At 49.5% G+C, this 21689-nt stretch overlaps 2 protein-coding genes and 1 long non-coding RNA gene across 7 annotated transcripts in view; 1 reads left to right on the forward strand and 2 right to left on the reverse strand.

Annotated features, from left to right (window-relative positions):
* The window catches only part of CRADD (CASP2 and RIPK1 domain containing adaptor with death domain), an 82487-nt gene extending 73646 nt beyond the window's left edge, over positions 1-8841 (reverse strand). Inside the window, exons 1-4 of one of the 5 annotated variants that reach the window (XM_072036562.1) lie at positions 8659-8841; positions 7740-7881; positions 7246-7339; positions 5436-5741 (exon numbers count right to left, since the gene is read on the reverse strand). In XM_072036562.1, the coding sequence (XP_071892663.1) occupies positions 5436-5733 (298 nt within the window). In that variant the 5' untranslated portion in view covers positions 5734-5741; positions 7246-7339; positions 7740-7881; positions 8659-8841. The other 4 variants (XM_027451994.3, XM_038172925.2, XM_005012383.6 and 1 more) reach the window with 4 other exon arrangements.
* LOC113842834 (uncharacterized) lies at positions 824-18458 on the forward strand. The gene is made up of 2 exons (XR_003495643.3): positions 824-1005; positions 17076-18458. It is a non-coding gene; the product is annotated as an uncharacterized lncRNA (long non-coding RNA).
* On the reverse strand, positions 17942-21643 carry SOCS2 (suppressor of cytokine signaling 2). The gene is made up of 3 exons (XM_038172900.2): positions 20976-21643; positions 19988-20237; positions 17942-19401 (listed from the first exon to the last, which is right to left on the reverse strand). Exons 2-3 carry the CDS (start codon positions 20139-20141, stop codon positions 18953-18955), a joined length of 603 nt encoding a protein of 200 aa, XP_038028828.2. The 5' UTR covers positions 20142-20237; positions 20976-21643; the 3' UTR covers positions 17942-18952.
* Between the last annotated feature and the right edge of the window lie 46 nt (positions 21644-21689).

The following is a 21689-nucleotide window of genomic DNA, read 5'->3' on the forward strand; positions in this document are numbered from 1 at the left end:
CAGATGGACGCCTCCATTCCCTGTTAGCCATTGCTTGCTCCTAGTGGCACTGGTTATGAGAAGTTGTTGATCAGGTGCAGCTGGCCCAAACACCTCTCTTGACAGAAGTCACTCCTCCTCTCCTGTTTTCAGGGCACTATACATTTTATTAAATCTTTATTATTATTAGCCTCACGTATCTGTATTACTGAGGATGACACCACGTATGATTATATCCTTCTGTCAACTTGTATGAAAGAGACTAAGCAGGAAACTACAGTTCTTATGAGTGGTGCCTATGATTTAGGCTTCTCAAAGTGAAAAACTTAAACATAAGCAGCACAAACACAGGTACTTATGAACATGGCAAAAAAATAACAAAGAAAATATTCCTTAAAGTATATAAAAAAATAAAAATCTTACAGTCATATGCACATTAGAAGTGAACTATATATGCAGAACACTCTGCAGAACCAGGGAGGTTGATTACTTGTCCATATCACAATGTATGCTGTTTATTGAGTGTGTGTGAAGACCTTTAATGCCAGACTTCACAGACCTCACTGCGGTCACGAACAAAGCCAAAGCCATAAATGTAACACCCGATTTTCAGGGGAGATGGGAATATGGAAAAGTGTTTGGGAAATTCTCCTACAAAGATGGAATTGAATCTCTCAAGAGAACTAGAGAACAGTTTCTACAGCCTCCAGGCACCGGGATGTGGCACAGGGGCACTCCTTCATCTCCAGGTCAGTCCAGTGCGGCCAAGACTGCTAAGCCCATCCCTTTCCTTCACGGGAGGAAACTCCCTCTTCTGTCACTGGACTACACAAGAGAGGGGAGGGAAAGAGAAGAAAGAAAAAAACACCCTCTTCTGTCCACCATTTTAGAGAGAGAAAAGGAATTTCTCAGCTGCTCTCCTATCTGACATCCAAATGGAAAAGGCAAGAGACCAGGCTGTTTCCTCATTGCATTAGAGGTGAGAGGAAGCAGGATAGGAAGAGGTCAGGAAGCAGCCAACAAAAGGTAAGAAGAGATGTTAAACTTCCCCATGTCCTAAAGCTGCTGCATTTGAATCAGGATTCTTAGAAATCTACAACCCAGATGTGGAAAAGGACTTTGGTAAAGCTGGGGGGGAGGGGGGGATGGCTTTCTCAGCGAAAGTACTTGTTCTGCTTTCTTTTGCGTTTGCATGCTTCATCCAAAGTGTTACACAACACGAAGCTTTACAGAGCTATACAAAAACATGCATTCCACATGTGGCCAGGGAAAGACCCAGTCCCACCAAAATCTGTTCAAAATAAAACGCCTCACCCAAGTCTAACAGGATCCTAATGCAGATGGCTGAGTATGTACCACAACAACAAAAAAAAAAAAAAAGAAAAAGAAATCATGCGTTAGAAAATATTCCTTGCTTTTTGTGACAAAAGAGCTTTTCCAAGATGATTCTGCAACTCCATGCCCCAAATTCACTAACGTTTGCCAGGATAGCAACGGCTGCTGCAGAATTCCACTGGCAAACACTGTATCTCACATTTTTCTCTTTCTCAATATGCTGTGATTTCCTGTGGAGTGGAGAAATAATCTATACTACAAAGAGGTGCAGTACTAACACTTGTAGAAGTAAATAATTTTACAGCAACATAAAGTATATATAGAAATATAATACTTGAGTGAAGAAATTCCTGAGCTAAGAGAGATTAGAAAAACACTCCGATAAACAAATGCCTTCAAAGCTTACATTATTTTACTCAGTGCAAAAAATATTGGGTAACTGTGTGCTGTTCCTAGAAAGAATGGAATTTTGTTGCCAACAGCTGTAGTTTATCAGAGGAATTATAATACTATATTCAAGATTTATGCTCCTGACAAAGGCATAAAGTTATCCAAACTAGGGCAGAAAAAACAATGGTCTCCTAATGAACCAGACGCTATTTTTGTTAACTCTTAACTACAGCAGAAGTTATGACCTTCAAAAACAGACGCTCACAACTGTGGTTGATCTTTACAATGATTCGTAAGTCTTGCAATAACACTGTACATAGGGTGAACTGTTTTATCACAGGTTTTTAAACAAGCTAGAAACACACCCTTATCCTATTGAAATCGATTAAAATCATAAATATTTACCTCCAAAGCACACTCAGTTTTCTTCCTGACATTTTTGGGACTTACAGTTATGTTTTCCCTACCTTAAGAAAAGGTTTCCTCAAGATGTGCCATGTGCCATCTGACAGGACCGTACAAGACTGGAGAAAAGTGCCCCTAGTCAAAAGGCTGCTCTATGCATAAAGTAAACAAGCAAGGGGAAGCAACCTGGGGTCTCTTTGCTGCATGTATACGGACAGAAGTAGCCCTACCTGCCTGCACGTCACGCTCCTGATTCCAGTGGAAACTGTTCCTCATGCTCTGCAGAATTAGGGTCTTCTGTGCTCCTCATAACTACAGTAGCTAACAGCATATAGAACTATTATTTTTAAGTCAAACTGATATTAAGCAATAAAACTCAGCATGTCAAAGCTTTTAAGGCTCATTTATTTGCAAGCAGCCAAACAGCATACCCTGGGTTGAACTGTGGGCCAATTTACAGTCATGCTCTGTGCTGTTCCATGAACATCACACCACGTTGCACAAATTGTGAATCGACAAATCCATCGTCTTAAAATAATATGCCCAAGCCTCACGATGAGTCAGTGGCAGCGTCTTGTTTACGTCTCAGACTTTGGCTTCCATTTCATAGCTCTCAGTCCACCAGATCATAATTGCACTGCATCACCAAAAATGTTTTTATTTCTGTTCTTCTGAAAGTCCTGTTTACTTTGGTTGTTTTTGTTTGTTTTGCTTTTACTAGGGGAAGAAAATAAATTAAAAGCTTCTTAACAATTACAGTTGTGATTTTTTTTTTAAATGGGAACCAACAAAATATATTTCTCAGCCGATTCACAGAAAAGATAGAAAGCCTGAGCTATTTGAACCAAATGCACAATAATCCAAAGGCCAACAGAGAAAAATCACTGTGCATGTGCCAGAGTTTTCACGTACAGATAAAGTAATAGTATACCTGTATTGACTCTAAAAATACTGCATGTAGTCAGTAAGAAGTGAAAGACTACAAAATAAAACCTTCCTTCAAGGAACAACTTGCCATCAGTCCTTAATCCTGCAGAAGATCTGCAAAAACTGAGAATATTTTGCTTGAGTAAACAGAATTTTAATTGAGCATAAACAAGTGAACAGCAGGCATGTGATTTCCATAAGTATGCATGATTGGAAGGAATAAAGACTTAAAAATCTGGGGCCATGAAACCAATTTCAATTTTTTTAAGTCTTCTGGTTTAAAAAAGGTAGCATGTACATAGAAGGCTCTTTTCATTACAAACAGATTCTTTAGAACAAATTGCCAGTGACAAATCACCATTTATAAGAACTGTTTCCAATAAGGTAGAAGTTATCTAGCATGGCACTAAAGAATACATTTAATTTTAAGCATGCTTACAGTTTTATTAGAGCCAATGGCTTTTTCCATGCTTAAAGCCAAGCATATGCTCGAGTACTCTGGTGAGACAAAAGCTTACAAGTTTGTTGTTTAGAATGCAAAGCGAGGCTTTTTATCCCAAACCACATTTTCTTGCATGTAATCAGCCACGGTGATGTCACCATAGTTTCCAATTCATTTCAGGGCACACTCATCATTTATTAGGACCCAGATGGTGCTCTCTTTCTCTGGCTTCTAAAGAATATGCCCAAATATTAAAACAGACTTGGCTATCTGCCTCTTATCCTGTTCTTACACTCTGCATTGCCACAGTAAAAATAACAGTAACCTTTGATCTAATCTGGAAATCTTCTCTAATTCATACACAAGATTTGGCAACATCAAGTACAGTCAACCCACTCGAAACCAGAGAACCTGATAGGCATAAATACAGCACGTTAATCACGATATATCGGGAACAAGCAATCCACAAAACAGTCGAAAGAATAAAAGCAGCAACAATTTTTTGAGTAACAAAATACGGGACCTTGACTGTACTTGATGGCTGTGTGTGTTTTTGTGGAACTGTAAGGATTATTCAAAAGCTTAACCGGCAATTAGCAAACACACACACTGATTTGTAAGGCAAATAAAGAGCATGAGAATGACAGGATCTGTCATAACAGCAACAGCTTTCAACACCACAAGTTTGCATTGTGCTGACAGCTCACGGTGTTTTCACCCATGGGCAGCGCACAATATTTGGTCTCCAAAAAGTTCTGAAGATTATTTACCATCCCTGCAGCTGTGGAGCAAGTGGAAAGCAACCTCCACAGAGGCCCAACAGAGCAATAAGCTGTGGTGATATTCTGTAAAAATGTCCTAAGGTAAAATAATGCCACATTTGTCCAGCAGATCTTGACAAAACATTCTTGAGTGTGCAGCTAATTCGGACGCAGGTGCACATGATGTTCAACAGTCCTGAGTCACACATCTTCCTTCCCAAGCTTAGAGACTCACGCAAAGCACACTGACACTGGAAAAATCACACATCACGTGCATCCTAATGTGACCAAATCCAAATGGGGTGGGGGGAGGCTTGGAGGGGAAGGAAGGAAGGTTAGTGAGAAGTAATGTTCCCAAATGAGAACTACTTCACTATTTAACTGTCATTACCTTCTCCTATTTAACAACTAATGCATGTTGTAAGAAAATAGCGCAAGAAGAATGTATTTTAAGCAGTCTTCTTGACTTGAAAACAGGTCAATAATTGCATGCACATATTGGTAAAGAAACCACTTTGGAACGAAGATCAATCCAGGAAACTCATTTTAGAACTACATTTAAATATCAGAAAAACAGGGATTTGACTAAATAAGATTTTAAAACATCCACTAGGTTAGCTCCTAAACTTTTTTTTAATACTAAGCAAGAGCTAGTAATTTTGGAGGTAATAACACTAGACATTTGCACTCCAATAAACACAATAAAGCACATAATTCTTAATTAGTATATGCTGCTAAATAAATTAAAACAACATTAAAATCATAACAATAAAGTTAAGTAAATAAAAATTCTGTCAGTCCAGAAACAAAACACCGTAAAACATACATAAAGCACACATTAATCAGGTATGGATGGTGAAGAGACCGCTGTTCAGCTACGGAAAATTACTTTTTATAGCCCATTCCCTTTGTAGTAACGGAGCCTGGGTCCTCCTACATCTCAGACTCTCCAAAGGCAGCTGTAGAAGAGCTGCTGTCTCCCCACATCCAGAAACTCAGGCTTGCTCACACCCCAAACTTTGCAACGCTTCCTGGCATCTGGCTGGTTCCAGGAAATTCAGGCTGTGCCCCGTGGTGCTATCACGCTCTGTATCTGTATGATGCATAACTTGAAATTACTGGGTATGTTCAATACTTTCAAAGCCACAGCTTGAGAATAAGCTTGAAAACACCAGCAACAACAACCCTGGCCTTACCTGCAGGATCTTGTACTGTCATTTCCTTACGCTTTGCCTTCAGCTTGTCTTTAACCCACGGGAACTCCTGTAAGGACTCCAAGAATGCATCAAAAGCTTTAGGTCCTCTCGTAGGGAGAATGTCAAGGAGCATCATGGTTTTCCTTTGACTTGTGGTTTGGGATTTTATCTCTTGAACGTGACTGTCTGTGAGAATCCCTTCTTGGTAGAGATACTGAATAACCAGTCCATCCACCAGCACCTCCGTACAGAGCTCCAGGCGCAGGGAGCGTAAAAGCTGCTTGTCTCTGGCATCCATCTGGCAACCTAGAGCACGAGTAAAGGGCAAGGCATGGAGATTAAAATACAACCCTGAACACCCAGAAGTGATGTCTGATACCCAAAAACCTTTAGAAAAAAAAATGCCAGACTCAGAATCACCAACCTGGGAAAACTGCTCATGGTCCCCACCATCTTCTCTCTGCTCAGATTACGCTGTCTGACAAGCTAAAACGCAGCCACTTCTGGGAAATATTAGAGAGAACCTCTGGCATTGCGAAGACCAGTGCTTGGTTGGAGCAAAAACCTTGCCCAAACACCCCACTGGCTAACTGGTCAAGGTCCACACCAAAGCAGCTGGCATGTTTGCCAGTCCAAAAAAGACTCTATCCCCAGAAAGTTAAAGAGATGCCACACGACCTGTCCCCAGTGTCTGAGACGTGACGGCTGCTCCGTTGCTGCCGCAGTGCAGCAGCAGCAGGACGGCGAAGCGCAGCGCAGCCAGCCGGCAGCAGAGCCAGCAGGTAGCCCTGGCCTGCGCAAGACATTTTACTTGTAGCCAGGGTGGAAACGGACCTCATGCAGCAGGTTGCCCTCTCCCCTCGCTCATCCTGGAGGGCTGTTCGCGAAATCGATAGATCTGATGGTGAGCTATCTTCCCCAAATTTCCATCTTAAATTTATTCATCTTCTATTTATAGGCGTTTTTGCTGCCAATACTGTTCTTTAGCTTAGACAGCTCCTCTCCCTCGCTGGTATTTGCCCTTCTAATGTGTTTATAGGAAGCAGTCGGGTGCCGTCTGCCAGCTTCCATTTCACTTGACTAACACTCTGACTAGACAAAAGCTGGAAAAGATGCATTTTATAGCCACTCTACAGAAGACGAATCAAGGTCCAGAGAGACCAAGCAGCTCATCCAAGATCACATCAGGACTCAGTGCCAGAGCTAGGAACTGAATCAAGATGTCTAGTCTAGTCCTTAATGACAAACATATCCCCAGGACCATTAATGGCACTTGAAAAGGAAAATTACTTAGTAATACAATTAAATACTTTCTCATGACTAAATCATGAAGTCAAAAAAAAAAAAGTAGCAGGTGTTGAATGTGATTACTAAGAGATTTTCTAGTGATTAAACCAGAAGCTGCTGTACTGACAGCCTGACCTTGCAGGAACTGCACTTCATTCAGCTTAAGGACACAGGGAGAGATCAAGGTTCTCAAAGCTTTTGTAAGAGACCTAAAGTCTTTATATTGTCAGAGATACCTACTGACTCCCAAGACCCCATGAAAGACAAGCCTACACGGCCTGATTGTTGAAATTTAGGGCATGTAATCAACAGAACATATAGGCACACAAATGGCATTCTGGACAGAATGGAAGAGCCTACAGCCAAAAAAAAAGAGACTGGAAAACCCCATCTGTGGCTCCTCCTGATAAAGGCACTTTCTGAAAATGCTTTCCCTGAGTGCTGAAAGCAATGCTGGATGGCAGCTTCCCAGGAGGTCACCCAGTGTGTTTTTCTGTGCTGACCTGAATTTTGAGGTGCTCACCTTCTGTCTGGGGTCATCTCAGAATTGAACAGCAGCTCTCCTGGCACATGTCCTTTAAAAGGCCTGGTTTGCTAGGCATAGCTCAAACACCAAACTCCAACACAGGGTGAGATAACAGTGAAAGTAAGGAGACAGAAAAACAGTAGGCAAAAAAAACAGAACTGGGTATCTCATCTGACATTAGGATGCTCACTTTAAATGGGTGAAACTCAAGATTCCAGTCTCTAACATGAGCTCCTTTTGGAGGCACTTACCAGACTACAGCAAAACCAGAAAAAATAAAATCTAAAAGCAGATCCCTGCAATTTCTCCCTTCCAGAACTCCCTGTCTGCCTGCAAGCTCACCAAAGTGCTTGCAGAGTTCAAGCCCGGCACCCAGCCACAGCTCAGACAGCATTACCTAAACCCAGGCAGGAAACTCTTTCCAACGCTACGTAACCCTCCTGCTTCACCCTTGGCATGGGCCACCCAAAGTCCCAGCCCGAGAGCCTCACCCAGGTACTGAGGGAGGAGAAACGAGGTCCCCGGCCACTGCCTAACATGCTCCCAGCTCCCCTTCCTTGTGGCCAATGCTTCTCAAGCGTAAGCCTGTTGTTCACAGCGTCCCAGTTCGCACCTTCACGCGCCGGGCAATGCCTGCTGAGTTATGAAAGCGGAGTGGAAATTTCTGCTGAAAAAGGCGTTTGGCCCACGGGCTTCAGAGCGAGCCCAGCCCATGTGTTAAAGCCTGCGGGGCTGCTCAACGCCAAGGCCACTGGCCCAGCACACCTTCCAGGATGCGGCGTTTTTGATATTTAGGGTCTTTTGAAAGATTAAGTGCTTCTTGATGTGTGTTTGCCACGAGGAGGAAGTGTCTGACTCAGGAACCGCGGGGCCAGATAGGGCGGCGTTATCGGGCTTTCGGTGCACCTAAGTGTAGGGCCGGAGTTTAATGCGCAAGGGAAAGGGCTCCGGCTAACATCAATCACCGGCTGCCTCCACAGCCCCACAGCCAGCTCCCGGGCACATTTCCTCTGGGGACTGCGGTGCTGGGGGGCACAGGGAGGGACGAGAGCCCGGTGTGGCCAGGCGAGGACACTGCTCACACCTCCCCTGCACACCCCTACGGACCGCGGAGCCCCGGGGCTTACGGCAGGGCCACATTTACCACACACACCTGCCGAGTACGCGGGCCGCGCACAGCCCCCGCCTCGTCCCCGCACCTCACGGACCCCCCGGGGCCGCCAGCCCCAAACCTGCCCCCCCCGACCCCGGCGGCCCCCCCCTGCCCAGCAGCGCCGCGCTGCCGGTGCCTCCCCGCCGGCTGCCGCTCGCCGCCCGGCACAGCAGGGCAGGGCAGGGCAGGGCAGGGCCACGGCCCGGCCCCACGGCGGCGGGAGGAGCCCCGCGCCCCCGCCCCCGCCCCGTACTTACGGGAGGGCAGCGGGGAGCTACCGGCGGCGCCCCCGCCGGGCCCGCTCGGCCGCCACCATCTTTGGTGAGGGCTCCGCCGGAAGACGCCGCCGCCACCGCCGCCGCCTCCCTTCGCCGCGGGCCGGCCGGGGAAAGGGCGGGGGGGGGCGCCGCCGCCGCCATGTCGGTTGTGGGCAGCGAGGCGGGCGGGAGGGAGGCGAGGCGGGGAGGGGAGCCCGGCCCCGGGGGCGGCCGGAGGCTGAGGGGGGACGGGACGGGACGGGACGGGACCGGGGATCAGGGATCAGGGCTCCGGCAGGACCCGGCCACCGACTGCTGGGGTGTGGGCAGCGCCGGGGGGGGGGTCTGCGGGGCGGCACCTGAGCGGCGGGGTGTGTGGTGTGTGTGTGTGTGTGTGGGTGTGTGTGTGTGTGTGTCAGGTAATAAACTTCGTGCGAGGGCTCTGGGAGGCTTTTAAGTGGTTGTATGTTATTCAATAGTCGCTGGATTATATCTTATTGAATATTGGATAGGTTGTATTCGATAGGTTACGTCTCATTAAATAATTGATGGGCTATGCCTTATCCAATAACTGGTATATTACATCTTACTCAATAATTGATGGGCTATATCTTACTCCAGTGCATCCATTAAGCCAAGGTAAATGCTCTTGTCCCGGGCACACGTTGGTCTTCTAGGAAGACCGGCTCTGAATCTGTGTGCTGTGTCCGTAGTGCACGCAGCGCACTGTCAGCCGTAACAAACGGTGCTGTGGTAGCCAAAGTGCAGCCCTTAAACCTTCATGTCATGGGCAGTTTGTATCGCTGGCTGCGAGAAAATACATTTGTAAACGATACGAGCTGACACCAGGGAGCAGGGAGCACAGCAGTTGATCTATAAGATCATCCCTCAGCACAAGCTGCATCACTACAGATAGTTTGCTTTCTTAACTTACTGCCTCTCTGACTGACAAGGTTTGGATTTTTTTCTTTCCCCATTTCTAGTCACTATCTAAGGAACTGTGTTACCTCTAGACCTGGAGTGACCAAACTTGGAGACTTGAGATGTCACCTGGCAGCCATACTTAATTGCCAATACCGCACCTACATTTTAAACCAGAAAATGCAAGCAGTTACATCACTTGCATTTACTCCGTCTTTTTGCCAGATGAGGCAGCTACGATTATTTGTTTTATACTGTCCAAGAATATCTTAGAAAGTTAGCAAAACATATGGATATGCATGGAGCAACTCCGGTTCCCACTCACATAAATAGCCGCAGCCTCGTTGTCTTTAGTGCAGCCAGCATTAGTCACGTCTTTGCTTGCAGTCTAAACATGCAAAGAAGGAGAGTGGTGAAAGGAAACAGATAAGCCTCAGAAGGAAGAGGATAGCAGCAGAGGTCCAAGTCTCATTAAAGGGAAAATCTGGTGTTTCCTTTTCCTTCCACTGGTTTGTAAGTGATGGGATCTGTAAATGCACTACCAGTGGTTCAGGTTGATCAATGGATACAAGCCAGGTGTTCATTATGCTCTGTGCTTACACTGCTGCTACAGAGCAAGGATGCACACAGGTAAACACCTCAAGTCCAAGGAGACAAGCTCTTCAACTTTTTGTTTCAGTTCTGCTCGGGTTCAGCTCTGTCCACAGTTCCTCCAGGTCTGGTCCAAGTTCAACAAAACTTCAAAAGAATGGTTCAGTTCCATTCCAGTTTTAGGGGAAAAAAATACTTGAGCCAGGTTGGGTTCAGCTCCATTCCCCGCTATCTCTGCTCAGATCTGAACACTAAACTTGGCTAAACATGCAGACTACAGAAGTATTTCCTAGCCTGTGTAGATCAATGGGCCACTGTCAATCCTGCACATCAGACTTTGGACCTAAAACTTTGTTCACTGTGGTTCTGCATAGGGGGGAATCACCAGGGGGCTTCAGGCCATGCTTCTGTGGACTGCTGAATCAGCGTAGTGAGCCCAAACCTGTGGGAGCCAGGCTAAGTGGCATCTCTTCTGACAACACTATTCTTTTTTACACGTGTCTTACTCCAGATCAGAATGCCACATTTTTAAATTTACCACATACATTTTAAAGCTCACTTAAAAATCCCAAATCTTTTTAGAAACTCTGTTCAAGTATAATAAGCTTATTAAAAAAAAAAAAAAAGCTTTTAAGAGGATCCTCTATGCTAATTAGAGTTAAGCTCCATCGTAGCATGTATGAATTTTCTTTGTTTTCTGCATACTAATTTGTTTCTGCTGATAACGAGAGCCAAACTGTTTTTAAAACTCGTGCAACCAGATTTAATCTATTAGGACTATGCTGTTTCCAATTGTCTGTAGGACAGCATTCCAACTTTATGGACAAAAGAAAAGAAATATGAGTCCCTAGATTTGTTTATTAAAAACACATCTAATTGGCTAAATCTCTCACAAAACCTCTGAAATGAAGATGGAAAAAAGAAACATATATTATAGGGCTGACTGTCGTCTTTGGAAGGACGAGCACAGAACGTTTCTGACTGTGATGCATCTCAAGAGCACTGTTAAAATAGGAGCCAGGGCGGCCCAAGCTCTGTGGCCTGAGAGGCAGAAGAGGGTTCTGTGAGGCACTGCCACCCACCGCCTGTGCAGGCGGCGCTCCCTGCCCTTCCTCCCCCATCCTCTTCCTCCCCATCCTCTTCCTCACCCTCACCCCGCTGCATGACCCTCCCAAATGCCAGCATCTTGTCCTGCGCCAGCCACCGAAGGCCAGGCTGGTGCCCGGCGGGGCGCTGGGGACAGCGGCAGCGCCTCACCTCCCTGCCGGCACCTGCAGCTCCTCGCTGCTGCGAGGGGGTGCCAGGCTGGCCCCACACCTCTTCCTAAGTTCCCCCTCATTGAAATGGTAAAGGCTTTGAATTAATGCACTTCAAAGAGAGCAGTGGGCATAAAACGGAGGTGACACGTCACAGAAGTTGTTAAAAGTGTTGTTTTATTAAAAGGCACATCCAGCATGGAGGTGAAATGTAGCACAGAAAGTTTCAAACCATTAAAGCACTGGGGTCTGAAGCGACCGCGTAGTGCCCATACATTTACATTCGTTTCGATAAGAAAAAAAGCGTTTGTTAGCAGTACTGCCTTAACAGCTCCTAGTGCCGCTTGGTGCTAACAATCCCTGGCCAAAAGCTGTACGTGGGATAGCTCTGAGAAAAGACGCAGGCATCAAATGTGAAACCGGCACATTCATTCCAGAGAAAAGGAACCTCTGCAGTGAATCGGAATAAAAAACCTGCGATGCATATTTGCAAAATGTGACTCAGTATTTCTCCTGCAAGGAATTTTTAGTCCATTTTCTTGAAGCATATGAATTAATGTAGTTCTCAGTTTGTTTTTGAAGTTTAATATAAAGATGCTTTCAGGAGACAGTTGGAAATACTGAAAGTCTCTAAGTAGTCCAGACTTTTGAAACTTTTTTTTTTCTTTTATGTAAAGCAAGCATTTTACTTATGGGAGAACAAAGAAATTAACAAATTATTCTGAAAATTAAATACTGACAAATAAGTAAACGGAATTTAAGATTCAAGCCTGAAACCCTATCATAAAATGAACTTCTTTTGTTTGCAAATTACAGCATATGAAATGAGTGTCTAGCATTTTGGATAAAGCCAGGGAGATTGTTTTTATTTGAGAGGAGAATAACTACTGATTTTTGTCATCCACTGCTTCTTTCCCAGGCTTTGAGCTGGACAAGCCCATATAGAGCACATCTATTTTTAAAGGCTCATACTTTCAGGTTAAGCATTTGACGAGCTAGTAATGATTCATGGAAAGTTTTTGCAGGTAGCCTATCCAAGGACTTGCCACTGCTCAGACTTCTTCCATATGTCCTGTTTCCAAACAAAAAAATACCCTTCGATTAACAGTCCTCGCACTCGATTTTCTTCCCTTTCAAAACGAAACCTGATGAAGTGGGCACTGCATCTTCCATCGGGGGCCGTAAAGGAAACAGATGAGTTTCCAGAAAGCAGTTATCTTCTCGCTCTCGGTTTCTGCCTGCAGTACTTCAGCTCCCAGAGGAGCTGTGATGCCACTTCCACCGCAGTGGAGGCAGACAAGAAGCTGCCTTCCCTAACTTACTCTCTTCTCTCTGCTGAGCAAGAAAAGAAAGCTTCTCTCTGCTGAGCAAGAAAGTGGCTTAAATGCTGTCAGTGGTAACTGAAAAGCAAGCAACTCCTCGCCCCACGCTGAAAAACTACGAAATGTTAAGCTCGCCTCCCGCTTTGTAGATATGGGAACTGCAACTAGTACAGGCTCAGTCACACTTAATATTGTTCTTCTGAAAAGCAGGCGAGGCAGCTAAAATTTCCATAAACACTACCAGCTGATCCCCAACTTCCCCTGCCCTGCAGACTGTCAATAAGCAATGCTCTAGGTGAGAAAAATGAGAGAAAAAAGCAACTGCCTGGTGTGGAGTTGGGGTGTCCAGAGGAACCCCTCCAGGCTGGGCATTGCCAGCGGGACAGACTGAGTGTGGGTGCAGAGCTGCAGCTCCGGGTTGGGGGCTGCAACCTGAAGAGGTACAATTAACTTCTAACGAAGCATTGTGAAAAGCGAGTTTACAGCTTTCAAATGTCCATCTCGCAGCTGTTTCTGCTACAATTCTGGTTACCAAGCCTGATCTAAAGTCTGAGAAACAATAACTTCAGTAAAGTAGAAAGAAGAATTTGCAGTGGGCTTTCAGTCTTTCCCACGTTTACCGTACCTCTGCGTTGCCATTTGTTAACTGACAGTGCACCCAACTGCAGTCCTCAGCTACAAAACACCAATTATGTAGCAATTGGTCTAAAAACACAAGGTTTGACTTGCATAAACCCTGCCTGACGATGAAAAAGAAATTAAGGCAGGCACATTGAATTTGGGGATTTTTTTTTAATGTATTTTGTTCTGTGCAGCAAGCAACGCTGAGTTTCCTGAGTATTTCCTACTGCAACTCTTTTCAAGTAACTGCCAGCCTCTTTCTTATGCTAATCTAAGCAGCTTTTGCTCCTGCAGTTTTTTTCCTCCTTTGTGTCACAGAAAGTAATGATATTATTTCGGTATTTCAGTTCCTGGAGAGCTAGTGGCTCCAACTCTGGGGAAAAAGCAATACCAACAACAAGCAGTAATAAAATAAAAATAAAATAAAATATTAATAAAAGGGTGCAATTTTTTTTTATTATTATTTTTTTTAATAGGATTTAAGCAGAATAAAAGCCACAGTTTATCAAGGAGATTAAACAGAGTAATTCCTGTGCTGTGTTTTTACATTCCCATAGACTTTCTCAGAGGAACTGGCTACTTCGAGCCCCTAAAGATAACCTGATAAATAAACACGGTTAATCCCTCATCCCCTTGGCAACCCTGGGACCAGGACAGACTGGTTTTGCTATAAGCTTTTTTTTTTTTTTTTTTTTTTTTTTTTTTTCCCCTGAAGTTGAGTTATCTAGCCAGACTTTCTTTGTATGTGCTTTACAACCGTGTGCTGACACTTGCCTCCCCTCCCTCGACTTCTGATCTCTACCAGAGCACCATAGCCCCGTCTGCGCTCCTGCGGCTTAGCTCCTCGCACACATCTGCCAAGTGCCACCTCTCGCAGGAGCTGTCCCTCCTGCCCTCTGTCCCCGCTGTCAGAGCAGGGTCCCCATGTGCTGTGCCCTTCCCCGTCGCCTGCAGCGTGCCCCCCATCAGACGTGGTGTCCGGCCCCACTGCCCTTCGCAGCCCCGTAAGAGCGGCACTGCCTTCCAGTGTCTTTGGCTGATCTTCAGCCCATTGTGGAAATGAGCCCGTTTGAGCAATACCGTGGCAAACCGCCATGGTGTTGTAAAGTGAGCTCGGGTCTGGGTGATCTGAAGTTATGTGTCAGAGGAATGCTGTTTCCAGGCACTTCCAGCCGTGCGAAGGGCTTAGCAGCATACTGGGACCTGCTGAGGTTAGCACTGAGGAAGAGGAGGTTTCCGGGAGATACCCCCGGAGCTCGTCATCCCCACCACCTTTTGCATACAGACCCCGCTAAGGAACTGCTAGCTATTCTGGAAATGGTATGCTTTACCTACTAAACCTTTCCTTTATTCCTGCAGTTTTCAGCTTTTTAATCCCCCCTCTGACAGAGAAGTTTCTTACAACTACTGAAAACTGATAACAGACACTTCAGCATCCCTCAAGCCGTTATTTGCTCCAGCAGTCACTTTGATACCTAGATTTATTTTAGTGATAGCAAAGTCAGCAGAGGTTTTGTTTTGCTTTACTTCAGATGACGGGTAGACCCACATCTGAAAGTCGCTTCTCATTCCCGTCATGTGCTTGGGACGAAGAAGAACAAAGCAGTGACACAACTCAACTGACTTGCTGCTAAATCCTAAGCTTATATCCAAAGGAAAAGTCCATAGGAATTTTATGAGGGATACAAGAAAAAGCTCTTGAATAGAAAATGTGAGTAAATGGAGCTTTTCAATTACATGTGACAGGGTCAGTCCCCCACGGGAGCACTTTTCTAAGACATGAGAGGTAACTAAGAAATAGGAATTCATGCAACCGCACAACGCTGTCCGTCCTATTGTAACGAGAGTCTCTTTCTTAAGGTGATGAAATGTAGTGAGAGTCTCAGATCTCAGAGCCCTGCAGTTTTCAGTGAGGACTAAGTTCCAGACTGTTCTAGGATTTAAAAATAAACAACCCCCACCCCATATTCTGTGAACCATTTTTCTTCTTGCGAATAATTAGATATTGTTTATCTAGAATGTGGTTACATAAATTATAATTAGGACAACACTGAGGAGATCAGATTAAAATAAAATTGCTTCTAATGCGATGGGTGCAGCTGCTTGGTTGCATTCCCACTCTACCCACCCATCTTGTGCTTGAACCATTTTCTGTCCCTGGTGATAATACCAGTGCCAGGGAAATGCCCAGGCAGCTAAAATGGAAACATGGATCACATTTCTGCTGGGTTTAGTGCTCGGCTAAATCCAGCCACAAACTGCATTTTCAGCATCCATCTTGGGAAAAAAAAAAAAAAAAAAAAAAATTAATCATCCACTTTTACGATTGTGGGATTCTCAGCTTTTGTTTAATTAAAACAAAGATGTTTTCAGAAACTAACATTCCAGACTTAGACTGTAAAATCTGAAACCTCAAGACTTAAAAGTGGAAAACTAGACCAAGACATGGAGGAAAAAGAAAAATAAAAAATGTAAAAATTATTATAGTCCTTGTCATGATTTTTGGTTGACTCACAGGTGTTGAACCTGTGAGACTGACTTCACTGAACACTCCATACTAGCAATTCAGGATGACAAACATCAGTTAGAAGTCATTTTGGGAATCTGAAGGGACGGCAATTTAAAAGCTAGTGCTGTGAGCAAGCCACAGCGACATCCATAAAGTCAAAAATAAATTTAAAAACAACAATTAAAAAAAAGCACTGCACCTTTCTTTAAAATGTTTGGACCACATGATTGTGCCTGAAAATTCAGGGGGTCCACATGCAAGATTTTTTCACCCCTGTAATCTTAATCATGTGCTATCCCTGCATTTTTTGTACCAGAGCCCTCATCCCTCCGTGCTGCGTTAGGGTGAAGCCGAGCTTGCAGCGAGCTCCAGTAAAGCTCGGTTTTACGAGTGTAATGCATCAGCCCTGGGGCTGGCATCCTAATGAGGACAAGAGCTCTGCTTTCATACAAAGAGGACTAGTTCCCCCTCCAGTCTGTTCAAAATATTGTTCGTAGCTCCGAGCACAGCCCGGCTGCAGCCCCTGCTTCTCCCTGACCGTACCAACCTCGAGGGACGCCGTACCCGGCGGGAGGCTGCCCGTCCCCTGCCTCGATGCTGCAGCCTGGGGTTCCCCGCTGATTCTTGGTGCTTGTTGCCCCCTCTCACCCTGCTATCTTCAGCCTGTGGTTCGCCCACACGCATTTTGGGGCACCCCAGAGGCCCCCGAGCAGCGCTGCGTCTGCCCCGTGTCTGCCGAGGGCAGGCCTGGCCTCAGCTCACCCGCAGCGGCTGCGTGGAGAGCCCTGTGTCTGCCCCATCGCCTCTGGCACCCGATGGGTGCCTCCTCTCCAGCTGCTTCTTCCATCGGTGGTCTCACTGCCAACCCCTAGGCTGGGGGGGCTGCTTGGGAAGGAGCTCGGCTCGCCACCATGGGTGGCTAACAGAGGTGACTTGTCCTGTCCAGCAGCTACCTCATCACCGGGTGAGGGACAAGAGCTGTAGGAAAGCAGATTTGCCAAGTGATGTGCTCCCAGGAATTCAGCTCCTTCCCTGCTCGGCCCGCAGGACAGGCTGCTCAGCACGGCGGTGGCACGGGCACGTCCAGCCAGGGCTCTGCTGGGGTGGGAAGCGGAGGGTGGAATCCGTCCAGCACGGCTGCATTTTGGCACGGCGTGGGAAAAATTATGTAACAAAAGCTTTTGTTTTGTGTTTCAGGAGAAAACTGCCCCCAGCCCAACTCTACACGACTGCTCGCATGAAATTCGGGGAGAGAGAATGGCAGCCGAGGAGGAGGAGGCAGAAAAGGCACCTTTCCTGCAGGGGCAGCAATGCTGGCATACCAAGCGTTCGCCAAGGGGCCCAGGGACCATCACCTTGGCATCCTCCCTGTCTCAGCAGCCGTGCCACTCAGTTCTGCCTATGCAACTGGGACAGCCCGAGTGCACGATGCTGGAAATCCCAGTGCCATCAGACGTGGGGTAGCACCCCAGGGTGAGGAGAGGGACACAGCACCTGGGTAGCACCACCGAGCGGCTAAGTCACAGGGAAGACAAGATCGGTTTGTGTTGTTGCTATTTCAGCCTGGGCAGGGCTAGACTACAGCAAGTCTTGACAGCCCTCCTTGTTCAAACACAAGTCTATTTGCTTTAATTAAGGTAAGCTAGGGAAAGAGTTAAAACTATGAAATTGTTGACTGAGAATGCATCCATGCCCTACTTTCCCTCTGTACTGCTCTCGTTGTACCCCCACCCTGGATATTTCTTCTATTAAATACTTTACATTTAGAGAGAGGAATGGGTACTGAGGGTCTCAGCCCCATCTTCCCATCTGGGGGACTGCTGTAATGCACAAAGCAATGTCCCGTGCTAATATGTAACCACAGAAATTCGGCAGGCAGCCTCCAAACCACTAATCTGAGCATAAACCAGCTCTACCTCTGAGCAGCCACACAAAGGCAAAGCCGGGGTATTCACCATCACCGGCCCAGGTACGCTTGTTGAAGTGTTAGCTGGGAAATGCTACAGGTTCTTAATGTCGTTGTCTCCTGAATGGTAGCAAATCCATACGTACAACGATCGAGATAGGTGTGCAATCTGATTGCTTTTATTGAGTAATAGTCTGGTAGCTACAATGGTGAATTAGAAGAAAAAAAAAGGAAAAAAAAAAAAAAAAACACAAAAAACCAATCCCTCAAAAAAAAAAAATCCAGATTTCCCCATATTTTGGGAAAGAAGCTGAAGAAAACATTCTACACTGTAGAAGACAGCCGTAACTGCTGATATCCATGCTTTGACATCAGAACCGAGCAGCTGCAGTTCTGCAGCGTGGAGTCCTGAAGCCTCAACCAAACGAGGCTTAGCAGTAATAGCATGGATATATCACCACCAGGAAGATGTTAACATGTTAACAAAGATTCTGGGATACCAATCTGGTATAATCAGCAACATACTGGGTTCCTATGAAAGATGTGGCATTTCTCCTTAGTATCAGCTTTTAGAGAACTTTGAAAAACAATGTTTTAAAGTGATTGCTTTCAGTTCCCCTTTCCTTGCAGAAAAGCACAGAAATTAGAGTTCAATAAAAACTGAATGGATGATCGCTTTTTTTGACTGGATTTGATTAGTTGCATAACTTTGGCAAGATTATCACAGTGTGATCCAGTTAAGCTCTCAGGATTATATGAACACCAGCACCAAATGAATCTCGGAATCAGACCACTGACAACTTCCACGCTCTCGTACGTCTCTGACCACTTTTGCGGTCTCTCCCTGTCCCACCGCTCCAGTTAGCACTTTGCAGTTAGTGCAGCTTTTATGCCGTCGACAAAGCAACACGATCCGGAGGGGTTCCTGGCTTCTCGCCCCTCGCAAGGACAGCACGCCTCCTTGCCGAACCCCCGAGGATGCAGGCTGGGATTATCCTACATAAAGTCTCCCTTTGTGGCATCTGAAATAAAAGCCTTTCCCCAGAACTGCCACTGTTTTGATAGTGAATTCCATGCTGAGCCGTGCAACCGGTTACTCAGTTCTTTGGCTGATTTTAAGAATTGCATTTAAAAGTTACTCTGCGTTGGAGGCATTGAGAAAAGATAGCTATACCTGGTACCGGTACTCTTTCAAGTACTCTTTTAGTCTGGTTGGCAAGGGCAGCTCCCAGATCTGGTTTGTGCACTTGTTTATCGTTATCCGGCAGCGGTGTTGCAGGGATGGAGCCGACGTGTAGAGAGGCTTGTTCAAGTAAAGATGAACCGTCCCGTTCGAGGGCGTTTCGGTTCTGTCCTTGCACATGAGCACGTAGTACTCGATCAGATGCACCACGCTGTTGAACTGCTTCAGCCGGGACCTGACGCAGGTGATGGAGTCCAGCCGAAACTTGCCGTCCTGGTACTCGATGCGTAGGTTGGTCGGTCCCGCTGATGTCTTTACCGAAATAGTCAGCAGGTACTCTGAATGCGAGCTGTCCCGAACCAAAAAAGTCCCTTCGGGGGCATCCTGTAACCTCTCCTTGGCTTCAGCAACGCTCATGCTGCCCCAGTACCATCCTGTCACGAGAGCAGAGAAAGCAGAGTTTTACTTCTTGCCGGCTGCCTGTTCGTTTCAGAGCCGCCTGCTCTTTGCCTGGCGGAGCCGCAGCACCCGTTCCTTTTGGGGCGAGCAGCCCGGGGTCCCGCCGGCACGGAGCCTTCGTGCTGGCTGTCGGCAGCGATCCTCCTGCCGGTGCCTCCGCTCCCCGCCCGGCTGGGATCGGGGCGTGCGCCCCGCACCGGGACGGGCTTCTGGGCACGGAGGGGCGGCAGAGCCGCTTCTCCCGCTGCCGGCGGGGACGCGACGATGCCAGCCCCGTCCCCGCGGCCCCCTCTCCCGGCGGACAGAGCTGCGGGTACCGGGGGTGCCCCCGGCCCCGCTCCCCCCTCCGCCGCCCCGGCCTCCCCCTCCCGGCGCTCCGGGCGCCCGCCGGGGAGCGGCGCTGCCGCCGCTTTCGCTTCCCCCCGGCACCGCGGGGCCGAGCCCCCTCCGCGCCGCGCCGCCCCGCTCTTCCTCCTCCTCCTCCTCCTCCTCCTCCTCCTCCTCCTCCTCCTCCTCCTCCTCCTCCTCCTCCTCTTCCTCCCCCGGGGCCGCCCCGCTTACCTGCGCGCCGCAGCTCCTCCATGGCCGCGGCCAGCCGCGCCGCCTCCCGGGGCTCCTCGGCGACGGGCGCGGCCGCCACCGCCTCCCCGGGGCGCCCCCAGCGCTCCCGGGGACCCCCGGCGCTCTCCAGGGGCTCGGCGGAGCGCAGGGTCATGGGGGGGCGCCGGGCCGGGGGCGCCCGGGGGGCTCCGCCGCCGCGCTCAGCGCCGCGCAGGGGGCATGGCCCCGGCCCGGCCCCCGCCGCCGCCGCCTGCGAGCGGAGAGAGAGCGAGGTTAGCGGGGAGCGGCCCGCGGGGACCGCCCGGCACCCCCGGGGGGGGACCCGGCCCGAGGGACCTCTCCGCCGCCCCCCTCCCCGCCTCGGTGCCCGCCCGAAGCAGCCGCGCCCCGCGGCCCCGCACCCGCCAGGGGCAGCGGCGGGGATGCGGCGGGGAGGGGGCGACGGCTGCGGGACGCCCCCCGCGCCCCCCGCTCCGCCACATCCCCACGCGGGGACCAAAGCCCCGGCCCCGCGGGGCCACCGAGCCGGGCGGTGCCAGCGGGGGGCGAGGAGGGGCCGGTCCCACTCGACCCGGGGGGCTCGCAGCCCCCTCGCCCTGCCTCCCCTCTACCTAGCGGGCGCACCGGCCGCCGGTCTCACGGCGGGGCCGCCGCCTCCCATCCCCGCAAGTTCCCCGCGGCGCAGCTCGGCAACTTTTCCCAGCGAAACTTCGCCGGCTCCTGCCGCTGCGAGCCCCCGGCCGTACCCGCCGCCCCCCGCCCCTCCCGCGGCGCCCCCTCGGAGCCGCCCCGGGGACCGGGCGCCGCCGCCTCGCAGGTGCGGCCGCCGCCGCCCCGGGATCCCCGGGGGCAGCGGGACCGAGCCCGGCCACCTTTCCCCTTCCCCGTCCTCGGGGGAGCGCGGCGGGGCCGCACGGGGCGCGGGGGGGCCGTCGGGGAAGGCGCGGCCCGGCGGCGGGGCTCGGGGAGCGCGGGGCACGGCACTCACCGGGGCTCGGCGGGACGGGACGGGGCTGCTGCTGCCGGTGCTGCCGGTGCTGCCGGTGCCCCCGGAGGCGGGGCGGTCGGGTCGCTGCGGCCGCCGGCGGTGTCAAGGGAGCGGCGGCATCGCGGTGCGGGGCGCAGGCGGACAGACGGACGGGCAGACGGACGGACGGACGGACGGGCAGGCGGGCGGGCGGGCGGGCGGGCGGCTGCCGCTGCGAGAGCAGCAGCAGCAGCAGCAGGAGGAGGAGGAGGAGGAGGAGGAGGAGGGAGGAGGCAGCAGCAGGAGGAGGAGGAGGATGGTCCTTGTGGGGAAACAGCCCCCGCCCGCCCGCCCGCCCCCCTCCTCGCCGGGAGCGGGCAGGAGCGAGCGGTCCGTGCCGCCTTTGATTCGGAGGCGCGGGCATCCTCCCCCCGGCCGCCCCCCCGCCCGGGCAGGCTCCATACAAAGGCTGCTTTCCAGGAACTTTCCAGGAACCGCATCATGTGACGGCCCCGCTCCGCCGCCGCCGCACCGCTCCCCGGCCGCGCCACCGGAGCCGCGGCACCGCCCGCCAGCGCCCCGCGCCCCCCCGACGGCCCCCGACGGCCTCCGCGCTCCCCCCGCGCCCGGCCTCCGGGGCACCGGGGCCGCCTCCCGACCCCCCCCTCCTTCCTTCCACCCCCCCCCCCCACAGCCCAGGCCCCGCGACCCCACCGGGGGGGCCGGGGCCGGGCC

Source organism: Anas platyrhynchos, chromosome 1 (assembly GCF_047663525.1).
Source record: "Anas platyrhynchos isolate ZD024472 breed Pekin duck chromosome 1, IASCAAS_PekinDuck_T2T, whole genome shotgun sequence".
Lineage (NCBI taxonomy): Eukaryota > Metazoa > Chordata > Aves > Anseriformes > Anatidae > Anas > Anas platyrhynchos.